Source organism: Anabrus simplex, chromosome 3 (assembly GCF_040414725.1).
Source record: "Anabrus simplex isolate iqAnaSimp1 chromosome 3, ASM4041472v1, whole genome shotgun sequence".
Lineage (NCBI taxonomy): Eukaryota > Metazoa > Arthropoda > Insecta > Orthoptera > Tettigoniidae > Anabrus > Anabrus simplex.
The window spans coordinates 77,744,170-77,769,165 of record NC_090267.1 but is presented as its reverse complement, the minus strand read 5'-3'; the positions used below and the strand labels follow the sequence as shown (position 1 = coordinate 77,769,165).

At 44.2% G+C, this 24,996-nt stretch overlaps 1 protein-coding gene across 2 annotated transcripts in view; it reads right to left on the bottom strand.

Moving 5' to 3' along the window:
• mam (mastermind) overlaps positions 1-24,996 on the bottom strand; it is a 313,135-nt gene that overhangs the window by 13,196 nt on the left and 274,943 nt on the right. For both annotated transcript variants that reach the window (XM_067142572.2, XM_067142573.2), the window contains exon 3: positions 1,702-2,155. In XM_067142572.2, coding sequence (XP_066998673.2) covers positions 1,702-2,155 — 454 coding nt within the window. The remainder of the gene's footprint in view (positions 1-1,701; positions 2,156-24,996) is intronic.

The window sequence follows — 24,996 nt, the reverse complement described above, 5'->3', positions numbered from 1 at the left end:
GTGTGCGTGTGTGTATTTCTGTGGACTGAGGATCGCCATGAGCCAGTGACTACAGCAGCCATCATGAGTGTAATTGGAACAGTGTTAATACTCATTTTGTGAGGAGTGCTGCCCTGCTGTTTAGCATTGTTGAACTGTTGCTGTTCAGGTTTTCACTGCATGTGAGTGTGTAAATCATTAGAATCGAGTACCTACCTGCCATTGTTCCCACTTGTTTATACTAGTAATCATTCTCACTACTTTCATGTCTATTATTCCCAACTTATGAAATAGATATCAGAGGACCACCTAGCTTTCACTCCTACACAGCAAAGTCGGTCTGAAAACAGAATGAAGATAGTTTTGTCTGAGAGCTGACTGCTTTCTTACACAATACTACTGATTGCAACTGTTAGCTCACTGCATTAGCTATGCAGCACATTCATTCAATTTTGCTTAGTATACAACCATCCTGGAAGAATACACTTACCGGAAATGATCTACCTGTTCCAGTTTCATACTCCTTATCTGGCATTCAGTTCTCTTACGTTTCTTTGCTACTGACATCACTTAAGTCTTTTCTCTTAAAGCAGGATTATTTCCCTTGTGTAGTACAGTTAATTTGAAAGGCTTTTATTACATTCCCATCTGACTTCTTGGCTGATTGGTTATGTGTTCATCTTAACACATATCTCTTCATCTGCACACAATACAACACGCTACCAACCAACACAGAAACACGCAATACTGAATACATCCCTCCACATAAGGTAGTTGTCAGAAAGGGCATCTGGCTGTAAAACTGAGCCAAACCCGTATCAAATGCTGATCCCAATAAAGTTGAAAAAGGGCCAAATATAAGAAAAAGGTGTATAATATTTGCAACAGTTCCCAGCTCTCCATAGTAAAATCCTCGTACATGAAGTTTGTTGTTTTGTTTGATAAACAACAATAATAACTATAATAATAATAATAATAATAATAATAACGCCATTAGCTTTATGCCCCACTAACTACTTTTTCGGTTTTCGGACGCCGAGGTGCCGGAATTTTGTCCCGTAGCAGTTCTTTTACGTGCCAGTAAATCTACCAACACAAGGCTGATGTGTCTCAGAATCGAACCTGCCAAGTTGAGGTCAGAAGCCCAGCGCCTCAACCATCTGAGCCACTCAATCTGGCTAATAATAATAAAAAACACAATATAGTATTAAAGGAAGGCTCAACCTCACATGTGGATGGCAGAAAATATATGCTTTCATTCTAGCCAATTATTCTATTACAGAAGAGATGCAAAGAAATGGAAGTTCAACATGAGGTACAACAACCTGAATGTTACATGTTAAACCAGCTTGAAGGCCACAATTAGCATGCTGCCAATACACAACAGTACCATCCTCACACATAAACAGATGGATGGCTATACTCCAGGACGCCATTCGCGCCTTATACGCGTTGATGTCATCACGCATGTAACAAGTTATCAGTGCCCATGGAGGACCAAGTGCTTACTAGGCAACAGGACACATGCTGAATCTAGGTGACTGAAATGCTTATCATTTCTTCAGAACATACTAATGCACATGTCCTGTGAATATGAACTTCCTATCTCTAATCTTTCAAGGTGTTCTGGTTTTTATGAACATGGGTGTGACAGAAAGAAAAATTCACAAAGAGAGACTATTAGTATCAAAAGTATGGTAAAGAGACAATTATGAGACCCACCTGAGGGAGGCATAGGTTGCTGGCCAACACGGCGCATGTTGGCTCCTGGGAAGCGCTGTTGAGGACCCATCATACCGGGTAACAGCTGTGGGTTTGCCTTGTACTCAGGTGGAGGAGGTCTGGGGCCCAACCCAGCCATATGCTGCTGTTGTTGCTGCTGCTGCTGTTGCTGTTGTTGCTGTTGCTGCATACGCAGAATCTGCTGTTGTAGCAACTTTTGGTCCATAGCTTGTCGCCCACCCGTCGTGTCGACCATTGCCCTCGGACCTGGCCTTTGCCTGAGGCTCTGCTGTGTGAAGTTGATGGTCTGCGACTGAGAAACAGAGTAGCTCTCGCTGGAGGGCACTGTCTGTGAGCCCGCCTGAGGTTGACTGAAGTACATCCCTTGCTGAGCTGCCACCGAAACGCCCGGCTTCAGGTCCCCACTCATCTGGAGATGCTGACCAGCTGTAACCTAGAACAGTCAATATGATTATGATAAATGGTGACACGCAGATAATCCAAGCAAATCTAGTTTCTAGACCACATTTTCGTATCACATATACCACAATTTACCCCCAACATCCAACTCCTTCTGAAAGCCTTAACCCAGGGCACACTGTAACATTTGAGTGGAATCCCTGGGTATTCATGTAATCGTTTCAGTTTATCAAGCATCGTAGGATGAGCACAAGATCTGACAGCCGCTCACCAAGTGAATTACAATTAATTAATGCTGCTTGCTTTACGTCTCACTACTACTCTTTTACAGTTTTCGGAGACGCCGAGGTGCCGGAATTTAGTCCCGCGGGAGTTCTTTTACGTGCCAGTAAATCTACCGACACGAGGCTGACGTATTTGAGCACCTTCAAATACCACCGGACTGAGCCAGGATCGAACCTGCCAAGTTGGGGTCAGAAGGCCAGCGCCTCAACCGTCTGTGCCACTCAGCCCGGCAGTGAATTACAGCAACAACACTGTCTATCATTCACAGTTTTGATATGCTACCCATCCATACTGCTCCGAAGGAACCTTATAACGTTATGTATGTTCTAGGGATCAAGTACCATCTGGAACCATCTCATGGTGTCCTCGTATTTTAGGAGATGCAACATTATATAAGAATGTATTGTATTTTAGACTTTATTACGAACTACCATGTTGGAAAAGAGTCGTCAATCTCCACAAGCCCTGAAACCCAATCATGAATTATACCTGAAAATGATACCTGTTTCTTTTTTTCCAGGTATAGTTCTGTTATTAAATCCTTTATTTTTCAGGTAGTTTCAAAATTGCATTTATTCATGAATTCGTTTCAACAGATTGAAGAACCTAACAGTTTTACTTTTTTTTTTAAATTACTTTAGTATATCATGAGAGCACTTGATAACAGAGTTGGTGGTATCTTGATCAGTGGAAGAAAAATTCACAACCCTCTCTTTACTGATGACACTATTGCTAGCACTGATGATGACTCACAAGAATAAAACAGACTGGAGATACATAGGAGGAAGATCAGACTTATGATAATTGAGAAGAACTCAAATTCAACTCAAAGTTAATTTAAGGGAACTAGAGGAGGTTAATGATTTTTATTTCAGCCAACAGTGACAACAGAAACGACAGGAAAGAGATAAAGAGGTATACTACAATGTTACTTAAGACCACAGAGAACAGCAAAAAACTAAAACTGCAAGATTTGTTGGATTGGAGCAGTCGTATTCTCCAAAGCTGTGGAACCTGGACCATCAAGGCTAACAACGATGCCTTTGAAATCTGGTGCTGGCGCAGAATTGTACGTGTAGATTGTACTGGAAAAAAGAAAAGAATCTGTCCATCATTGAAGTACTCAATATAGTGAACCGTCTTTCTTCCTATGTCATGGAAAGAATCTTTCCTTTCCTTGGGCACATTTTAAGCAGGAATGGGCAAAATTTAGAGAAATCTACCATCATATAAGGGAAGGAAGAACAGCAAGTACTGTTAATGTAGGCCTACAAATTAGCCTACCAAGTCATGGAATTCCTGTACTGCAACAAAGCGCATTTTGAAAGGCTTGTTAACGCATGTATTAAACAATGTGAACAAACAGAAAATGATGTCAGGTCCAAAGATTTTTGTCTGAGTTACGTGAATTGATCTGTGCAGGCTCGTGTATCTGTAGCTTGAAACATTTAAGAAGACATACATCGTGGCTTACGAGAAAAGTCTAATTCAAAAAGTTCTTTTTTTAAAACTAGGAACCCACGGAAGACTACAGTACTCCGAGGAACTGAACTCGGTCCACTTTCGGAATCGATAAATAATGTACACTGCGACCGGCATTTAAAAACAATTACCTATTTTGGTCGACAATAGTGTTACCCAGTGAACTATATATAAACATACCGTACTGAGCATATTGGTATTTAAAAATAAAAAAATAAAAAACAGAAACTTGCGAGATGAAAATATTTCCGCATACTTCCGCGTGAGTTGCTGGTCATTCTTCAGGGGGTGAACCTGCCGGATAAAGAGGAATGCGTCATCATTAGAGTATCCATCATGGGAAGAAGCAACATGCTAAAGTGCAGAAACCATGTTGAATGTGGTGGTACGCAATGGCGTGATGCAAACAGAGAAAGCGGCGAATGAGCCCTGAGGCGCTCGGCCGGCTTCCATTGCGACCTTGCTGCCGCTGCGAGCAAGCTCCCACACAATCGATTGACGAGCAGTCCTCAGCAGACCTGCGTGAAAACTGAGGGCACGTGGCGGTGTTGCAGGAAAAACACTAATAACGTCTAACCAGCCAGTTCTTGGTAATCTTCTGAAAGTTCACTGATTGGTAGAAATCATGAAAAGAAAACACCAGAAAATGAAATAGCATACCTATGTTTTAGTGTTCCCCTAACCGGAGCAAATTTAGAGACGATGGACTGCCAGAATAAAAATGCACTTTTTAACTCATTGGCACCAACTTACGAAACCGTCCCGTGCAAGCTGTCGTGGACCAGAATTTGTACGTACGGTATTGCCTACTTTTAAAAGCTCCATTCAAGTTTATTCGTCTACTAACGTCATTCCCCGCAGGTCGGAACATACCACTTGATCGAGCAGCTCATCTCATTACTCTTAAGTGTTCCCAGTCCAAAGTTTGCAACATTTTCGTAACTACCCTTTTGTCGGAAATCACAAAGAAATCGTGTTGCTTTCCTTTGGACCTTTTTTAGTTCTCGAATAAAGTAATCTTGGTGAGGGTCCCATACACTGAAACAGTACTCTAACTGGGCTCTTGCAGGAGACTTGTACGCCTTCTCCTTCACGTCCTTACTATAACCCCGAAATACACTCATAACTACAGTCTATGAAGAGACCTGGAACCTTAATTTTTTAATAATGGCTTTACGTCCCACTAAACTACCTTTCCGGTTTTCGATGACGCCGAGGTGCCGGAATTTTGTCATGCAAGAGTTCTTTTACGTGCCAGTAAATCTATCGACACGAGGCTGACGAGCACCTTCAAATACCACCGGACTGAACCTGTCAAGTTTAGGTCAGAAGGCCAGCGCTTCAACCGACTGAGCCACTCAGCCCGGCAAGCTTTATTTAGAACCCCGTTAATGTGATTACCCCAATGAAGATCTTTCCTTATGCTAACACTTAGATACTCACAGTGATCTGCATGAGACACTTCCACCCCATCAACACAGTAATTAAGCCGAGACAATTTCCCTTTTGGTGAAACTTACAATCTGACTTTCACCCCATTTACCATTATACCATCGTCTGCTGTCTATCTCACAACATTGTCGAGGATATTTTGCAGTCGCTCACAATCCTGTAATTTATTTATTGCTCTGCTCAGTACAATACCATCCGCAAAATGCCTTATTTTTACTCATATACTTTATATATACCAGAAAACATAAAGGTCTAATATTATACTGCCTTGCGGATCAGATAATGAATGCTTCACCCATTCTAATTCTCTAAGATCTATTTTCTAGAAATTTAGCCACCCATTCAATCACTCTTTTGTCAGTGGTCTCCCATGATCTATCCAATCAAAAGCTTTGGATAAGTCAGTAGCGATACAGTCCATTTGACATCCTGTATCAAAAATATCTGCTTTATCTTGCTGGAATCCTACAAGCTGAGCCTCACTGGAATAACCTTTCCCAAACCCGAATCGGCTTTTATGTGTTTCGCAAACGTGTCTAATAAATAATCAGAAAGAATTCACGCCTACTGGCCTGTAATTACCTGCTTTGTATCCATCACCCTTTCCTTTGTACACAGGGGCTACTATAGCAACTCCCCATTCATTCCGTATAGCTCCTTCATGCAAGGAGTAATCATATACGGTACTACTATATCTAGAGTTGAGAAGTAATCGAGTAAAAGTAATCGAATGACTTGTAACGGATATCTTTTTCGTATTTTTTACTTGTAATGGTTTTATATTTTTAACAAAATGTAATTTCTAACGTCCGAGAGCAACAGCCGAAAAGGCCTTGAATAGAAACGGCATTCCAGTGGCAGAGACATCCAACCGTAGGGAGTACTCTCTAAGGATCAGAAGAGCCGACCCTGAGTGACACTTGGGGAGTGTTCATTGTGGGCACACATACAGCCAGGAAAGAAGAAGAAGGAGAAGAAGAAGAAATTTCTACTCGTAATTTACTTCTTGAAATAAAAATGCAATCGTTGCATGGAAGCAATTAATTGATGATGAAGGTCTGCTACAGCAAAATCAATAACTCTCACCAGTGCTAGATGAGATACTTGCTGATCTCTCCAGTACTTCCAAAAACATCAAACTTACCCTACAATATCCATCACTGCTAAGGAGTTCTTAAAATCAGACACAGGTATTAATTGAAATGAAATTAAATGAAATACCGTGTGGCCTCCGAAGAGGTCTGGTGCAGGTCTTTTTATTTGACTCCCGTGGGCGACCTGCGCGTCGTGATGGGGGTGAAATGGTGATGAAGTCCCCGTATCAGAGGAATTATGGTTTAAATTCCCAACCCTGTCGGGAATCGAACCTGGGACCCCTCTGACCAAGGGCTAGCACGCTAACCACTTAGCCACGGAGCCGGACAGGTATTAATTGAAGTACCCCTGTAAATCGTCTTTTCAGCAAGTGCAAAGATGTACTTTTTCCCAAAAGGTCGAGGCTAAGCCATGGAAATTTTAAGAACCAATTTGTTACTCAAAGAAAATGGCAACTTATCTGAAATGCTACAAGTCACTAACTAAAATAAAAATTATGGAAAAACAATCTTGAAGTTCGAAGTTAACGTGTTTAGTCTCGCTTAGTGATGACACCAACTTAATGCTGTCATGCGAAAAGAAGCCGCACAAAAATAATACATTTTTCCTTGCAAACTTTGGTGTCATTCCAGCCCCCCTGTGAAAAAAGTGATTTCCTTAAGACTGACGCTCTGTAAAGTAATAGTAATTTTAGTGATTACTTCTTGAAAAAGTAATTTGTAATTGTAACTGAGTAAAATATTTCTCAGGTAAACGCAATTCTGTCCATTTATCTTTTGCTTGTACTTTTCCCATCACTGACTCTATCCCAACCCACTGCCTTTAGTATATCCCCAGAAATCTTATCAATTCCAGCTGCTTTTCCAGTTTTCATCTTGTGTATCTATTTGTAAATATCTTTGTTATAACAGGAAAATTCCCCAGTATTAGCCACCGCCTCTACCTATACATTATCCGTACATCGAACAATCTTTACATACTACTGACTACATACTTCTGCCTTCTGTAAATCCTCACATGTACATTTCCCTTGTTCATTTATGATTGCTGGAATGTCCTTCCTGGGACCTGTTTGTACCTTAAAGTACATACACATACCCTTCCATTTCAAATTAAAATTCATATGTCCGCCAATTATGCTTGCCATCATGCTATCATTAGCTGACTTCTACGCAAAATTCAGTTTCCTTGTACTGTAAGATCCTTCAATTTCTCCTTATTTTCACAACCATTACTCATTTAATCTTTCTCTGTTATAATATAGTGGGTCTTTACCATTCATTACCACCCTTTCAGATACATATCTATTTTCACACTCCTCAATAGTTACTTTAAACCCATTCCATAGACTGTTTACATTTTTGTTTACCATTTTCAATCATACATAATTACGTTTTTTTTGTTTTTGTTTTTTCTCCGTCATGTCTTTCTACTGAACCACGTGATATTGCTCTACAGTTTTACTCTTTCAACCTTCCTTTCTATCCTTTTTTTTTTTTTTCAAGTTGTTTTACGTCGCACCGACACTTATAGGTCGTATGGCGACGATGGGACAGGAGAGGGACAGGAGTTTGAAGGAAGCGTCCGCGGCCTTAATTAAGGTACAGCCCCAGCATTTGCTTGGTGTGAAAATGGGAAACCACAGAAAACCATCTTCAGGGCTGCCGACAGTGGGGTTCGAACCCACTATTTCCCGAATACTGGATACTGGCCGCACTTAAGCGACTGCAGCTATCGAGCTCGGTCACATTTATTTTTAACTACGGCTAAAACAGCTTCATGATCACTCATAACATTTATCAGTTTCTCTATAAAGCTCATTTGGTTTCCACAACACTACGTCTAGAATATTCTTCCTCTAGTTAGTCCCGTCCACTTTCTGATTTAGCTGTCCTTCCCAGATTAACTGATTTACCATTTGTTAGTCATTCTGTCTGTTATTCCCATTACCTTCCCCGTTAACATTTGATAAGCTGAGATCACTCACTACAATCACATTCCTTTCCGTATCGTTTCCCACATAACTGATCATCTTGCCAAATAATTCCGAATCAGCGTCTGCGACACCCGGTTCAGTCCGGTGGTATTCAAAGTGCTCAAATATGTCAGCTTCATGTCGGCAGATTTATCGGCAACTAAAATAACTCCCACCGAGCGAGTTGGCCGTGCGGTTAGGGTCGCGCAGCTCTGGGTTTGCATTCGAGAGGTAGAGGATTCGAACACCACTGTTGGGAGCCCTAAAGATGGTTTTCCATATTTACACCAGGCAAATTCTGGGGCTGTAGCTTAATTAAGGCCACAGTCGCTTCCTTCCCACTCCTAACCCTGTCCTATCCCATCGTCGCCATAAAATCTCTCTGTCTCGGTGCGACTTAAAGCAACATTGTAAAAATTAAAACTTCTGTGGAACAACGTTCTGGCACCTCGCTGTCTCCAAAAATTAACCCTTTAATTGGCAGTCACCTACATTTTAAATAAAACAATTACAAAGGACATTTCTTACACCAAATTGACACTCTGAATGTCTTGATGTACTGTATCGACAAACATTTATTTACATCCTGTACAGAAATTAGGGAATGTTGCTTGAGAGTAGCACTGCCGAAAAGTAACAGTAATTTGCTTTAGAGCAACACTGTCTAGAGCAGCACTGCCTATTAAAGGGTTTTAAAACCGGGCGAGTTGGACGTGCGCGTAGAGACGCGCGGCTGTGAGCTTGCATCCGGAAGATAGTGGGTTCGAATCCCACTGTCGGCAGCCCTGAAGATGGTTTTACGTGGTTTCCCATTTCCACACCAGGCAAATGCGTACCTAATTTGGGCCACGGCCGCTTCCTTCCAACTCCTAGGCCTTTCCTATCCCATCGTCGCCATAAGACCTATCTGTGTCGGTGCGACGTAAAGCCCCTAGCAAAAAATGGGTTTTAAAAGTAGTTTAGTGATAAGTAATAACAATTATAATAATGATTTTATAGTGAAGACTGAGAGCCTCCGTGGCTCAGGCGGCAGCGCGCCGGCCTCTCACCGCTGGGTTCCGTGGTTCAAATCCCGGTCACTCCATGTGAGATTTGTGCTGGACAAAGCGGAGCGGGGACAGGTTTTTCTCCGGGTACTCTGGTTTTCCCTGTCATCTTTCATTCCAGCAACACTCTCCACTATCATTTCATTATATCTGTCTTTCATTAATCATTGCCCCAGAGGAGTGCGACAGGCTTCGGCAGCCGGCACAATTCCTATCCTCGCCGCTAGATGGGGGCTTCATTCATTCCATTCCTGACCCGGTCGAATGACTGGAAACAGGCTCTGGATTTTCATTTCATTTTATAGTGAAGACTGAAAGAGTTTGATTACATTATGAGAATGGAATCTATAACAACGCCCACGGCTGACTTTGAGAGAAAGATTACAGGAAAACGACCCCGAGGCAGATCTAGAGATGGCTGGACGAAGCAGGCAGAGAAAGATCTCAGATCTCATCAAGAGGAGCCCAAAATGAGAGAAGATACCGGAAGAGATATAATGATAAGATAAAAGTTTATGGAGGAGACTTGCTCATTCCCTCCCCGGCCTACTGGTGGGCTGGGCTGAGTGACTCAGACGGTTGAGGAGCTGGTCTTCTGATGCCAACTTGGAAGGTTCGATCCTGGCTCAGTCCGGTGGTATTTGAAGGTCAGCCTCGTGTCGGGAGATTTACTGGCAAGTAAAGGAACTCCCGCGGGACAAAATTCCGGCATCTCGGCTTCTCCGAAAACCTTTAGAAGTAGTTAGGTGGTGGTGGTGATTATTGTTTTAAGATGAAGTACACATAGGAAACCATCCTCTATATAACACTAATCAGAGAGAGAAAATGGAAGGGATCCGGCATTTCAAAAAATGAGGGTATCGGTCAAAGGAAAACAAGGGCCACGAAGGGCGTGAAAATGAAAGACTCCCCAGCCCTCGAGTGCTCTCATACCGTCGGGGTCGGAAAAGAACAAGAGTATGACTTTTAGTGCCGGGAGTGTCCAAGGACATGTTCGGCTGACAAGGTGCAGGTATTTTGATTTGACACCCGTAGGCGACCTGCCCGTCGTGATGAGGATGAAATTATAAAGAAGACGACACATGCACGCATCCCCCATGCCAGCGAAATTAATCAATGATGGTTAAAATTCCTGACCCTGCCGGGAATCGAACCCGGGACCCCTGTGACCAAAAGCCAGCACGCTAACCATTTAGCCATGCAGCCGGACATCCACAGGGGTATTAGACGTAGGTAGTGGGACATAAAAACAATAACATTATTATTATTATTATTATTATTATTATTATTATTATTATTATTATTATTATTATTATTATTATTATTATTATACAGTGAAGCTGCATGAACATTAGTTCTTGTTGGCTTGCTTTTACATTGTGATCTACAGTGTTTACTTGCTGTGTTGAACGTGGGGAAATGTTATTAGGACCTTCCAGACATTTAACTCTCAGAGTTGCCAGCACTGACTACACGCCGCTCAGTTGTCAAATTTCTTGGGATTCGCCGTTGCGGTGATGGAACGCCCAGCAACGTTTTACTGGTGTGTTACTCAGATCGAGGGATGGGAGTTACCATCGCAGCATTTTATGAGCTAAAAGACACGCTCATGATGGCTTGGCTTTTGTAGCTCACCGTCCTAAGTTTTACTCGGGGTATAATTGTCCCAAACAGTAAGACAGAACATCTCAGAGTACCTCACAACTCGTTTGAAATGTGAGGGCACTGTGACACACTTCTAGAGCGCGAAAGGTCATAATGAGCCTAACTTGCACAACGACACAAAAACAGCTGCCACTGCACATCCGGCCGCACAAGTCTATAAATAGCTCAAGCAACAGGTTCACCTGTCTCTCTCCGCCGCAGAAGAATCCACCCACACAATACCTGGCGAGCATTTAACAGTGGCGTAACAAACACTTGGCCACTGCAAGGTCGTGTTGTCCTCTGACCTGTATTACTACAATGTTAGCAGTTTACACGGTCTTAGTTCGTTGTTGTTCAGTCTTCAGCCTGAAGACTGGGCTGGGTACATCCTCAACAGCTCCGCCATAAGCTGTCATAGATAGCCTAGGCATCACTGAAGAGGCGTACTAGGGAAATGAGGAGTGAGGTAGTTTCCCGTTGCTTTCCTCACTAAGCCAGAAGTTGCTATTACATATCAGCCTGCCATGCCCATTGAAATGCATGCACCAACCGACCCTATGAGCAACATTTTCACACCATTCATAGCAGGGACTGGCTGCAGAAGGAATGCCATTACTAGCATCGCTCACACCTCAGTCACTTTCATATTGTCAAAGCCAAGTATAAGACAGAGAGAGATCAATGAAAGTAACAAAATTGCTCTAGCCCATACCAGAAGACATAGTGCACTGTAAACACTAGGTCCTGCCAGCAAAGGCAACTCGGTCTTAGAGATATATTTCAGATTGAAAGCGTGGAAAAATTTCGTTAAGGTAACACAGTCATAGCAAACGGTGATCCGGTGAGACCTCCGAATTAAGATACATCAGGCGTGTTCCGCACTTGCATGGGTAAACCGGGTGCTGTTGGCTGGAGGAAGTGCAGAAAGAACTAGCCACATTCCCTGTTACGTGATTGGTGCCCTCTGCCCTACTGAGAACACCGTTTAGGTACGGATAAGGCAATCTTCTATAGCAATATAACAAGAGCTCTAGAATGTATCTAGAGACAATCTGGAGCTCCCGTTACATTGATTGTGACCGAATAACTTCTTCATCTTCTTCTTCTTCTGCTTAATCTGTTTACCCTCCAGGGTTGGTTTTTCCCTCGGACTCAGCGAAAGATCCCACCTCCACCGCCTCAAGGGCAGTGTCCTGGAGCGTGAGACATTGGGTCGGGGATACAACTGGGGAGAATGACCAGTACCTCGCCAAGGCGGCCTCACCTGCTATGCTGAACAGGGGCCTTGTGGGGGGATGGGAAGACTGGAAGGGATAGACAAGGAAGAGGGAAGGAAGCGGCCGTGGCCTTAAGTTAGGTACCATCCCGGCAACTGCCTGGAGGAGAAGTGGGAAACCACGGAAAACCACTTCCAGCATGGCTGAGGTGGGAATCGAACCCACCTCTACTCATTTGACCTCCCGAGGCTGAGTAACCCCGTTCCAGCCCTCGTATCACTTTTCAAATTTCGTGGCAGAGCCGGGAATCGAACCCGGGCCTCCGGGGGTGGCAGCTGATCACACTAACCACTACACCACAGAGGCGGACTTAACCGAATAACTACAAAATTAAATAAGTAGTGATGATTAAAGTGCATGGATATAAAACATATGCAAATGACTTTACGTCGCACCGACACTGACAGGTCTTATGACGACGATGGTATAGGAAAGGGCTAGGAGTGGAAAGGAAGCGGTTGTGGCCTTAATTGAGGTACAGGTCCAGCATTTGCCTGGTGTGAAAATGGAAAACCACGGAAAACAATCAGGGCTGCAGGTAGTGGGGTTCGAACCCACTATCTCCCGAATGCAAGCTCACAGCTGCGCGCCCTTAACCGCACGGCCAACTCGCTCGGTGAATATAAAACAAATCAAATTCATGGGTATTCATAAATAACCTCTACACAGAATAAAATTTTGAGGACGGAAATATTCCGTTTTATTTTTGCATTTAAACGCTTTGGGCTGCAGTCTCCCAGTGTGTAGGCTGTCGGCTTCATCAGAATTGATTGCGAGATCTGTAATCTAATGTATTACTGAAAATGTTTTAGTGCGCTATTTGTTCTGGTCTTTGGTCTTGGGGTTCCCGGGTTGTTCGATTCCCGGCCGGACCGGGGATTTTAACCCTAATGGATTAATTCGTCCGGCTCGGTGTGTGTGTGTGTGTGTGTGTGTGTGTGTGTCTGTGTCTGTGTGTGTGTGTGTGTGTGTGTGTGTGTGTGTGTGTGTGTGTGTGTGTGTGTGTGTGTGTGTGTGTGTCTCTCTCGTCTTCATCATTAGAGATCATCTGAGGAAGGGCCCCATCCTCAGAGACATGCAGGTCGCCTACAGACAGTCTACTAGGAAAAGACCTGCACCAGGCTTCTCCGGAGGCCATACCCCATTATTTGTGCGCTATTCCGTCTGGCTCCATGGCTAAATGGTTAGCACAGGAGTCCTGGGTTCGATCCCCGGCGGGGTCGGAAATTTTAACCTTAACCCTAAAGCGGGCGCGCCTATAAATGTTCAATTGCCGGGCGCGTGGTGAATTTCGTTCACCATTCATTTTTCTTAGTCTTAGCAACTGGTTAACAAGTTCTAACTCTTACACGACTGATATTGTTACTCCTTATGTGCTTTATAATCCTTAGACATAATAATTACAACACTAGCAGCGCCACGGCTGTAGCTCTTAGGAACTAAAAACTAAAGATGAAATACGAAGGTTGGTGAACGAAATTCACCAGCGCGCCCGGTTTAGAGTTAATTGGTTAATTTCGCTGACACGGGGGCTGGGTGTATGTGTCGTCTTCATCATCAATTCATCCTCATCACGACGCGCAGGTCGCCTACGGGAGTCAAATCAAAACGACCTGCATCTGGCGAGCCGAACTTGTCCTCGGACACTCCCGGCACTAAAAGCCATACGCCAATATATTTCATTTCAGTGCGCTAGTGCGATTAATTTATAAATAAACAAGTGTGCGTAGCTACGAAAAATTAACACGAAAATGATACAATTTATGGAGATAGTTGTTGACTGGCGCCTACCTGATGGCTATGATCATTAAGGTGTGAAGTCGATGTGGCCTGACGCCGTGGTTAAACGGTTCGAATCCCGTTCGTGGAAAAAATAACTACCATCAGAATGTTGACCACCACGGCAGGAGAGGTGGTGGTATACAAATTCTAATCACTAGATCGCGTGCCAAACCTCTCCGCAGTGTTCATGTGGAGTGAGGGCATTTGACACTGTAGATGGCGATCCGTATGTCGGATGGAGACGTTAAGCCCTGAGCATTCCCTGGTGATATTCGACAGGAGTAGGCTAAGTATCGGCACCAGATTTCACCCTCTCCCTACCTCGTTATCATTGTCATCCCACACGCCCACGCGCAGGTCGCTCATGGCGTCAAATAGAAATACCTTCACAAGGCGAACGAACATGTCCTCGGACATTCCCGGCACTAAAAGTTATACGCTAAATAAATGACTTGGTTGAAGTTCTTGATATTCTTGTAGCGGATAGGACACTGGGGTCGTTAGCTGAACAGTCCAACGAACACAGGGAAAATTTGGGCTCGGATTTCAGACATTTTATTATCCGGGCCTCTTTCCACAAACTTACGTTATATTTAGCATATTTCTAGCTTTTGAGACTATATTAACAAAGTTTTTATGCATATTCATTTGTATAAGAGCTGACTTTTGATCTATTATAATTATTTTAGCCACTCCCCAAGTATTATTCACATGTTCTGTGTCGATATTGCCAAGTGATTTTGTTTGTGTTGATTATTTGCGGTTAAATGAATTTTGAAGGTAACGGTTTTCGTAACTTGTCAAAATAGAAAAGACAAACGAATGTTACGAATATGGCCAGTTTGCTGCTAGTCAGCCTCACCTACACCCCCTTCAACCCTCCCAAACATTCTCGGTTAAGAAATGACAACCTCGATGTTGCCCGGTACTCATTCAGAGCCCCTATGGGTGGGGGACGCAGACGAATAATACACCCACGGTATCCTCTGCCTGTCGTAACAGGCGACTAAAAGGGGCGACTAAGGGATGATTGAATTAAAACCATAAAACTACTTGTGATTAGTACCATCACGCGGGGAAAGCCGTGGATCGCCTTCACTTGCGCGTAGTACCACTATGTTAGGTACATGATAGGTTTGTGATTAGTAGCAGCAGAGAGCGGTTCACTGTGAGTTTCCAGTACCTCTGATTAGTACCATTATATGCGGAACATCGCGGGCTTACGTTGCCTGTGATTTGTACCATTATGTGAGAAACACCACGGATCTGGGCGTTACCTGTGATTAGTACCACTATATGAGCGACACTGTTGGTCTGCGTTGCCTGTGATTTGTACCTACTTTGTGAGGAACATCACGGGATCGTACAAGTCCTTGTGGTTAGTACACCTGTGTGAGATGCACCATGAGTTTGCGTTGTCTATGAGTGGCGCCATCATATGGGAAACACCATAGATCTGCGTTACCTCTACGACGTACAATACTTGTTAGTACCATAATGTCTGGAACACTGTGAGTTTACACTACCTTTGATTAGTACCGCAACTTGAGAAATATAGGCTCTACTTTACTAGCGATAAGTGCCATTTTGAGGGACCATTGACCTGGATATTGATCTCCTTTAGACAACAAGCATCACCGATTCGGGATTGTGCTTTGGAAGCAGTCCCTTGGTCTGTCATATAGTTCATGGGAAGGTGAGGCATTCGCGTCGGATCCAATGATTGTTTTAAATTCATATTCATCCATTCATTCTTCATCATGTTTTGAATTCTGGTCAGTGGATGTCATTGCATTTCGTCTCATTTCGTATCATTAGGGACCGATGACCTAGATGTTAGGCCCCTTTAACCAACAAACACCATCATCATCACTAATTCAGAGCAGTCAGTGATGATATGAAAGCATTAGTTGCGCAGAGCTCAGGCGTTGGATATACCGTATTTCTCTTTCTTTCTCAGAACAGTTTCGTCTTCTCTACAGTGAAGTGTGAATTCAATTAAATGCATTTGTTTTCGCAGGAAATTTAATTCAGTTTATCTTTTTTTATCGGTCACTCCATGTGAAATTTGTGCTGGACAAAGTGGAGGCGGGGCAGGTTTTTCTACGGGTACTCCGGTTTTCCCCTGTCATCTTTCATTCCAGAAAAGTCTCCAATATCATTTCATTTCATCTGTCATCCATTAGCCTAATCATTGTGGCCCAGAGGAGTGCGGCAGGCTTTGGCAGCCGCCACAGTCCCTACCCTCACCGCTAGATGGGGTATCCATTCATTCCATTCCTGACCCGATTGAAATGGAAACATGCTATAGATTTTCATTTTTTACTCCTATTTTTATATAGGGCGAACAGTCTGCTGTATCCAATAACAAGAAGTTAATATTCACCTCTTCTTGTAGAATGGTGAATAAAAATGATCTTCTAAGTTATTTTTGCACATCTTGCGTCATATTTCCTAGTTTTATGCCATATTTTGGCATTGTAAGCGCAGAAGTGTATGCATATTTCCAGAGTTTCTAGGTCACAGGAATTCGAGCCTTAGTCATTCATAACCATGGTCAGTGTTAGGCGCTCGAGCAATAGAAGATGCCAGCAAATAAACCTTGGGAACTCCGGAACGTGAGACTCTCTGGCACAAGCGTGACCTCATACTGTTACAGAGCGGAGAAAGGACGGGGGTCACTCTCTTACTTACTATTGTCCGGACCCCTCGGTTAAGGGACAACGCGTTCACCTGTCATCCGGCGGCCCCGTGTTCGATTCCCTGCCGGGTCAGGGGTTTTTAATTGTAAATGATTAATACCCCTGGCCAGGGGACTGGGTGTTTACGTTCCTTTCCTCACATTCAACACTCTATACTTCCGCAATTACAATTACACGCAGATTCATATCATATGGTGCAAGTAGTGGCAACAGATCTACAGAGGTCGACGCCACGAACAAATATCCAGGGACTGCGTGTGGCACTAGACCATAAGTCATTGTGGACTTCACCATGGAATAACTGAACATAATAACTGTACAGTAGGATGCTAGGCAGACAGATGCTCCTCGGAGAGGCTTGGCAACAATCCAATGGGTTGGCCGCTATCTCCAGAAGCCGTGAATCATGGCCCCCGTCACTCCGTCACCAGACACGGCCAACTGGAACGCTTTGAGTGCTCAATAGCACTCTTAATCGGTTGTGCATGCGTATATCCAAAACAACAACAAATGAATTCTCCATCTTATTAACCTGATAATCAATTATCGGTTCCTTTTTTTTTAGGTTTTCCATAATTTCCTTGTGTTCAGCGATATTTCTTCTTAAACTGCATCATCAACCTCGTAAATCGCTCTAACATCTACAAATTGTTATTACAGACTAGCAGTTTTAAAAATGCTCGGCGCAACGCCTTTGGATGAACACACGTCGCGGCGAATGAAAATGAAAGAAATACCGTACATATGTTTAGCCAACGGTCGGATGATAAGGGAAGGCGATGGAAGAATGATTTATTTACTGTTTCGGAGAACTCAATGCCAAGGAACACGTCATGGTATGAAGTTAGGAAACCTCTGATACAGGCGGTAAATAATTTACATGCATCCGGGAGATAGTAGGTTCGAATCCCACTATCGGCAGCCCTGAAGATGGTTTTCCGTGGTTTCCCATTTTCACACCAGGCAAATGCTGGGGCTGTACCTTAATTAAGGCCACGGCCGCTTCCTTCCAACTCCTAGGCCTTTCCCGTCCCATCGTCGCCATAAGACCTATCTGTGTCGGTGCGACGTAAAGCCTCTAGCAAAAAAAAAAAAAATAATAATTTACAATTAACTATTTGCTTTACGTCGCTCCGACACAGACAGGTCTTATTGGCGTCGATGGGATAGGAACGGACTAAGAGTGACAAAGCGTGCCCTTAATGAAGGTACAGTCTCAGCATTTGCCTGGCGTGAAAATGGGGAAAATAGTTAACAGCGATCCCTTTGATGGTCCCCGAAAAGACAAAATAGAGGCAAGGTTCGGTTGAGGTGAAGGCGATTGTTTGACTCCCAACTCTGCTTATATAATTTTACAAGATTCGAACTCTTAAATCATGAAATACTCGGGGATCACACCTGGGACAGCAACTCAAGCCGCATTACTTGAGTCGCGAAATATTTCTGACTTGGTAATTTCCTTCTGCTCGGACTGCTATAAGGTATTATTAATGTAAAACTACAGTTAGGTAGGTATAAAATAAAGATTACTAAGGATTATATGCTTTATCCCGTTCAAAAATGCTTTCACTTTTCAATGGCACTTAGCGCAATACCTATTTCAATTCTGCAGTTAAACAACAAACACGTAAAATTTGTTTTCTTCTTCCGCTTTTTCCACATCTGTGGGGTCGCGCATGTGAACCGCGTAGCATATGTGGATTTGGCACTGTTTTACAGCCGGATGCCCTTCCTGACGCCAACCATATATGGAGGGATGCAGGTACACAGGATGAACCGAAATTCGCGCACTCGGGCGTCCCAGCGCTACTCCTCACATGCCAGCAATAAAAAGAAAAGTCTCACAAAAGTTCGTCCCGCGACAATATCCGGCAGAAAAAGGACGTTGAAGAGTGGCAATCTGGCAACAGTGTAACCACATGTAGGGTAACTACCTCTGTCAGCACATACCAGTCGTGCTGCATAGTTGGTGCAGTGTATAGAGTTTTGGGTTACCATGCAGGAGGTCGAGGGGTCGATCTTGGGTTGAGGCGTATGTTTTTTATTTCGTAAGTGTAGTCCAGGTGGTATGGTATCTGGCATCGTAATCATCAACAGCGAATAAATTCACGCCCACGACGTGGAGAGGGCATCTTTCAAAGCTGACCAATGAAAACGATTGTTCGTCCATTTCTAGGATCGTAGTATGTAAGTGCAAATGGTTTCTAGAGGACCCGCTGCAATCGCTGTTCACGATTAAGATGCCAGATACCACACCACCTGGACTACACTTCTTTCTTTCTTTCTTTCTTTCTTTCTTTCTTTCTTTCTTAATCTGCTTACCCTCCAGGGTTGGTTTTTCCCTCGGACTCAGCGAGGGATCCCACCTCTATCGCCTCAAGGGCAGTGTCCTGAAGCGTGGAACATTGGGGCGGGAGATACAACTGGGGAGAATGACCAGTACCTCGCCAAGGCGGCTCACCTGCTATTCTGAACAGGGGTCTTGGTGGGGGGTGGGAAGATCGGAAGGGATAGACAAGGAAGAGGGAAAGAAGCGGCCGTGGCCTTAAGTTAGGTACTATCGCGGCATTTGCCTGGAGAAGTGGGAAACCACGGAAAACCAATTCCAGGATGGCTGAGGTGGGAATCGAACCCACCTCTACTCAGTTGACCTCCCGAGGCTGAGTGGACCCCGTTCCAGCCCTCGTACCACTTTTCAAATTTCGTGGCAGAGCCGGGAATCGAACCCGGGCCTCCGGGGGAGGCAGCTAATCACACTAATCACTACATCACAGAGGAGGACTGGACTACATTTACGAAATAAAAAACGTAGGCTCAACCGAGGATCGACCCCTCGAGCTCCTGCATGCTAACCCAAAACTCTATCCACTGCACCAACTGTACAGCACGACTAATACGTGCTGACAGAGGTAGTTACCCTACATGTGGTTACAGTGTTGCCAGATTGCCACTCCTCAACGTCCTTTTTCTGCCGGATATACTCGCAGGACGAACTTTTGTGAGATACATTTTTTATTGCTGGCATGTGAGGAGTCGCGCTGCAACGCCCGAGTACACGAATTTCGGTTCACCCTGTATATGGTGGTTGGTGGCTTAGTGTGTTGTCTGAATATGAAGAAGAAAGTGTTGGGACAAACATAAACACCCAGTCCCCGGGTCAGAAGAATTAATCTGACATGATTAAAATCCCCGACCCGGCCGCATATCGAATCCGGGACCCTCTGAACCGAAGGCCTCAACGCTGACCATTCAGCCAATGAGTCAAACTGGTTGACTATACGTTCGAATTACTCTCGTGGTTTCTTGAAATAGTGGCTTCAGCTTAGAGACAGAAGGTTGTTCTGGTGTTCTGTACAATTTGGGTCAGCCATCAGCGTCGTTTTCAATTCCTATATGGAATCAAATAAAATTCATCAAATCATCATTTTTGGAGAATACTTTTCTCTCATATTTACAACTGGATATAAAATAGAGAATTTTTTCTTTCATATTTACATCATCATCATCATCATCATCTGTTTACCCTCCAGGTTCGGCTTTTCCCTCGGACTCAGCGAGGGATCCCACCTCTACCGCCTCAAGGGCAGTGTCCTGGAGCTTCAGACTCTTGGTCGGGGGATACAACTGGGGAGTATGACCAGTACCTCGCCCAGGCGGCCTCGCCTGCTATGGTGAACAGGGGCCTTGTAGGGGGATGGGAAGATTGGAAGGGATAGGCAAGGATGAGGGAAGGAAGCGGCCGTGGCCTTAAGTTAGGTACCATCCCGGCATTCGCCTGGAGGTGAAGTGGGAAACCACGGAAAACCACTTCGAGGATGGCTGAGGTGGGAATCGAACCCACCTCTACTCAGTTGACCTCCCGAGGCTGAGTGTACCCCGTTCCAGCCCTCGTACCACTTTTCAAATTTCGTGGCAGAGCCGGGAATCGAACCCGGACCTCCGGGGGTGGCAGCTAATCACGCTAACCACTACACCACAGAGGCGGCTCATATTTACAAACTGGATTATATTTACACATAATGAGTGTCCGAAAGCAGAAATGGTACCTACCGTACGTGAACCAGAAAAAACATTACGTTAAGAGCAATCGTTGCTTCTTCACACGAAGGCCTGTTTAAGTCCAGTATTCCGAGCTGTGAAAGTATGAACCACACTGGTACAATTATGTTCGTCGTCAATATGCCATACGGAATATATATTCGTATTACGTGCAAAATAAAACAGAAAGACGAATATTAAGGCGCTCGGATTCAAGGAGCATGGGCCAGAATAATGCTCATTGCCGGGCTGAGTGGCTCAGACGGTTAAGGCGCTGGCCTTCTAACCCCAACTTGGCAGGTTCGATCCTGGCTCAGTCCGGTGGTATTTGAAGGTGCTCAAATACGACAGCCCCGTGTCGGTAGATTTACTGGCACGTAAAAGAACTCCTGCGGGACTAAATTCCGGCACCTCGGCGTCTCCGAAGACCTTAAAGAGTAGTTAGTGGGACGTAAAACAAATAACATTGTTATTATTATTATAATAATGCTCATTTGTATATCAGAGGAAAGGTGACGGATATTAATTTTAATCAGCGAGGTAAAGCAGCCAGAAAAAAGAAAGTCCGCGTTATAAGTGGCAACTACTGTATGGTGAGGAAGATCTCGATAGCAGAATATTCATGACGAGAATGATGGATGTATCCGGGGTTCGACTCCATACGCTCCCACGCTGTCATTGACCGCGTGCAGCCGGTGGCGCCCCAGCGGCCGTCCTACAAACTGAATGTACCCACAACGAGAGAGCAGAATCGTGTGTTATAGAAAGTAGACAAGAGGCATGCGACCAATTAATTGAGACACTTTCTGGCGAAACTCGGGAAGAACAACAATGAACAAGAACTCGATTCACTTCTCAGTCTAGACAGGAGGAAAATATTTAATTCACACACAGAGTATTCGATAATCGAGGGAGACGTGCGTCTCCCATTGCCTCTACTTACTTGCGCCAGACTCCTCACTTTCATCTTTCCTATCTGACCTCTCTTGGTCAACTTCAGCTCTCTTCCGATCCGGACGGCATTAGGTTAGCGAGTTTGAGGAAATCTCTCATTTTCACGTCCTTCATTCTTCGAAGGGTCGGACATCATCTGTTATATGCGCCTTCCCCCATATCGAGATGGGGCGGTAGAACACATCTACGGTATATCCTGCCTGTTGTAAGAGGCCACTAGGAGGGGAATTCCCTGGGACTCTCGTCTCGAAAACGGGGGTTGGCGACCGTGGGACTGGTTAGTGACTTTCTTGTGTCAGACTCCTCGCTTTCATAGTTCCTATCCGACCTCCCTTGGTCAACACTCGTTGTCTTCCGACCCCGACTGTATTAGGTTTTTCGAAGCTTAGGGGAGTTTTTCATGAGTAGGTAGTATTCACGCTCTTCGTTCCCTTTCTTTTGCCGATATCTTCCTGCTCCGATGGTTACCTCCCCCCTCCCCCCCCCCCCTCTGATTAGAGTAAAGAGATTAGTGTTGCCAAGTTGTTTTACTTACTCTTAAAACAATAATCACCACCACCAGTTTCTCAAAACAGGCCTGGGAAGTTCCCGTGGAGATTGAGTTCGATTGTTAGCATGCATCTCCTCTCGTTTGCTATTACGGAAGTTCCTGTTTTTGTTTGTTGGGCAGAAATGACCAAGAGCTTCTTCATCTTTAGATTCCTGCAAAATGGAACGAATCCAGGCAGAATTAGCTTCATCCGTTGTTACACAGAAGAAAAAGTGTACTAAACAAACAATGCGCAGTTTGACAACAAAGACCAACGTTAACAGTCGCACCGGGTCCGCGAGACGCTGAACAGCCTGTACGCGCAGTTTCCAAAGCAACTTTAGTTTCGTGTGGCTATTTCTAGCAGAGTGCAGCCCTTGTAAGGCAGACCCTCCGATGAGGGTGGGCGGCATCTGCCATGTGTAGGTAACTGCGTGTTGTTGTGGTGGAGGATAGTGTTGTGTGTGGTGTGTGAGTTGCAGGGATGTTGGGGACAGCACAAACACCCAGCTCCCGGGCCATTGGAATTAACCAATGATGGTTAAAATCCCCGACCTGGCCGGGAATCGAACCTGGGACCCTCTGAACCGAAGGCCAGTACGCTGACCATTCAGCCAACGAGTCGGACTCAAAGGCAACTGAGAGCGGGCTACTGTGTTCGGTTGAAGGTCGGGAGCCAAGAAGCTACCAGAGATGGGGAAGCTCTCGGTGCATTCCAACAACAGGAACACCAATAAGTATGTCCGCCCGGGTCTCGTAGACCCATCGCACGGAGACAAAAACAGAGTATAAACTTCTAGCGCATCTGCTGAAAGATCATTCAATTAGCTCTAGGGGCATGTGATTTTAGTTTCAAAACGAGAAGCGCTTGCGGACTATTCTTTGTTTTAAGTCAAGCACAATAACAATATTACCTCATTGAAGACAATACACAGCACAAGATCTAGAATACTATCACAGAATAGATTAAATCCTATGTTAAATCTAATGACATATGTAAAACCCTTCAAAAATTCCAGGATTAGCACTACAAAGGTAGGGAATTAAACCACTTCACCGCAGGTCACTGTCACTGTCCTCAAGCTGTTAACGGTTAGCACATTGAGAATAAGGTTAGGTGAGATTCATTAAAAGTATAGATTATTAGGTTATTTCTGAAAAAGAAATACGTATAATGTGAAACAAATTAATTAGAATGGCATTTGCAAAAATTTGGAATATATAAAACCGAGTTACTCTCTCCCTCTTTCCTAGCATTTTCCCACCACATAGGTTCCGCTGATAAAAGCAAGTTACTAAGCAATGAAAATATTTATCAGAGCACAAACGTATGAAGCCACAATGTCCATGAGCCTATGAGTCTGACCCTTCGGAAAATCGGGGTAAATACTATCTTCAGCGTATCACAGGCAAATCATCTGGGGTCGCTGGAGACCACCTCGCTCGTTTTGTGTTTTGCACAGATGCCCTTCTTGACGCCTCTACTCTAGGAACGGCAGGATTCTTGGACGCCTGGGTAGAAAACCAACAGCGAAGTCAGTGCGCTTATCAAGCCCATTCTGAATATACGTATCGGCTAAAACAAGGGAAGGCCTATGGAAGAAGAAGCTTCACAAAACTAATTCGTCGAGGTCGGAAAAGAACACAAGTTGATATGGGAAAGCCGAATATCAAAGATAAAAATGAGATATCTGATATACGAATGTGGAAGCAATGCAGGGCTCAGGTAAGATCCCTGGGGGAGGCGAAAGAGTCAACAGTTCATTAATGTATACGCTCAACGTGTAGCATTGCCTCATACATTCTCCTAGGGCTGTGAAGCAGTCGACTCAATCTCTGAACTGATGTGCTTATACCGTATTAGCATTTTCAAGAGTACTCTCACAGAGCTCTCTACATCCCTCCGAGCAGGCCATCACACTGCAATCGATAACGTTTACAAACCGCCACACACGGTAAAATTGTTCAAAGGACAGCTTGAATACTTATACGTTGAGTGGTGGTAGTGATTGTTGTCGTAAGATGAAGTACAACTGGGCAACCATCCTCTCTTAACACTAAAAGAAGGAAAAATAGTTTTGATCTTTCGAAGAATGATGTCGGCAAAAGGAAAAGGATCATGAAGTCTGAGAAAACGAGATACTCGCTAGGCTTCTCCACCCTAATACCGCCGGGGTAGAAAGAGAACAAGCACTGACCAAGTGAGGTCGGACAGAACGTGGCAGCAATTCTAGATTGAGCTAGAGGCTCTATGGTCACCAGACTACACTACCTAGATAACAGACCCTGGGGTAGCCCTTTCAGTCGCCTCTTAAGACAGGCAGGAGATACCCTGGATGTATTCTACTGTCCCCACCCGCAAGATGGTTAGTTTGTAATAATAATAATAATAATAATAATAATAATAATAATAATAATAATAATAATAATAATAATAATAATAATAATAATAATGTTATTTTGCATTACGTACCACTAGCTACTTTTACAGTTTTTGGAGACGCCGAGGTGCCGGAATTTAGTCCATCAAGAGTTCTTTTACGTGCCAGTAAATCTACCGACACGAGGCTGACGTATTTCAGCTCCTTCAAATACCACCGGACAGAGCCAG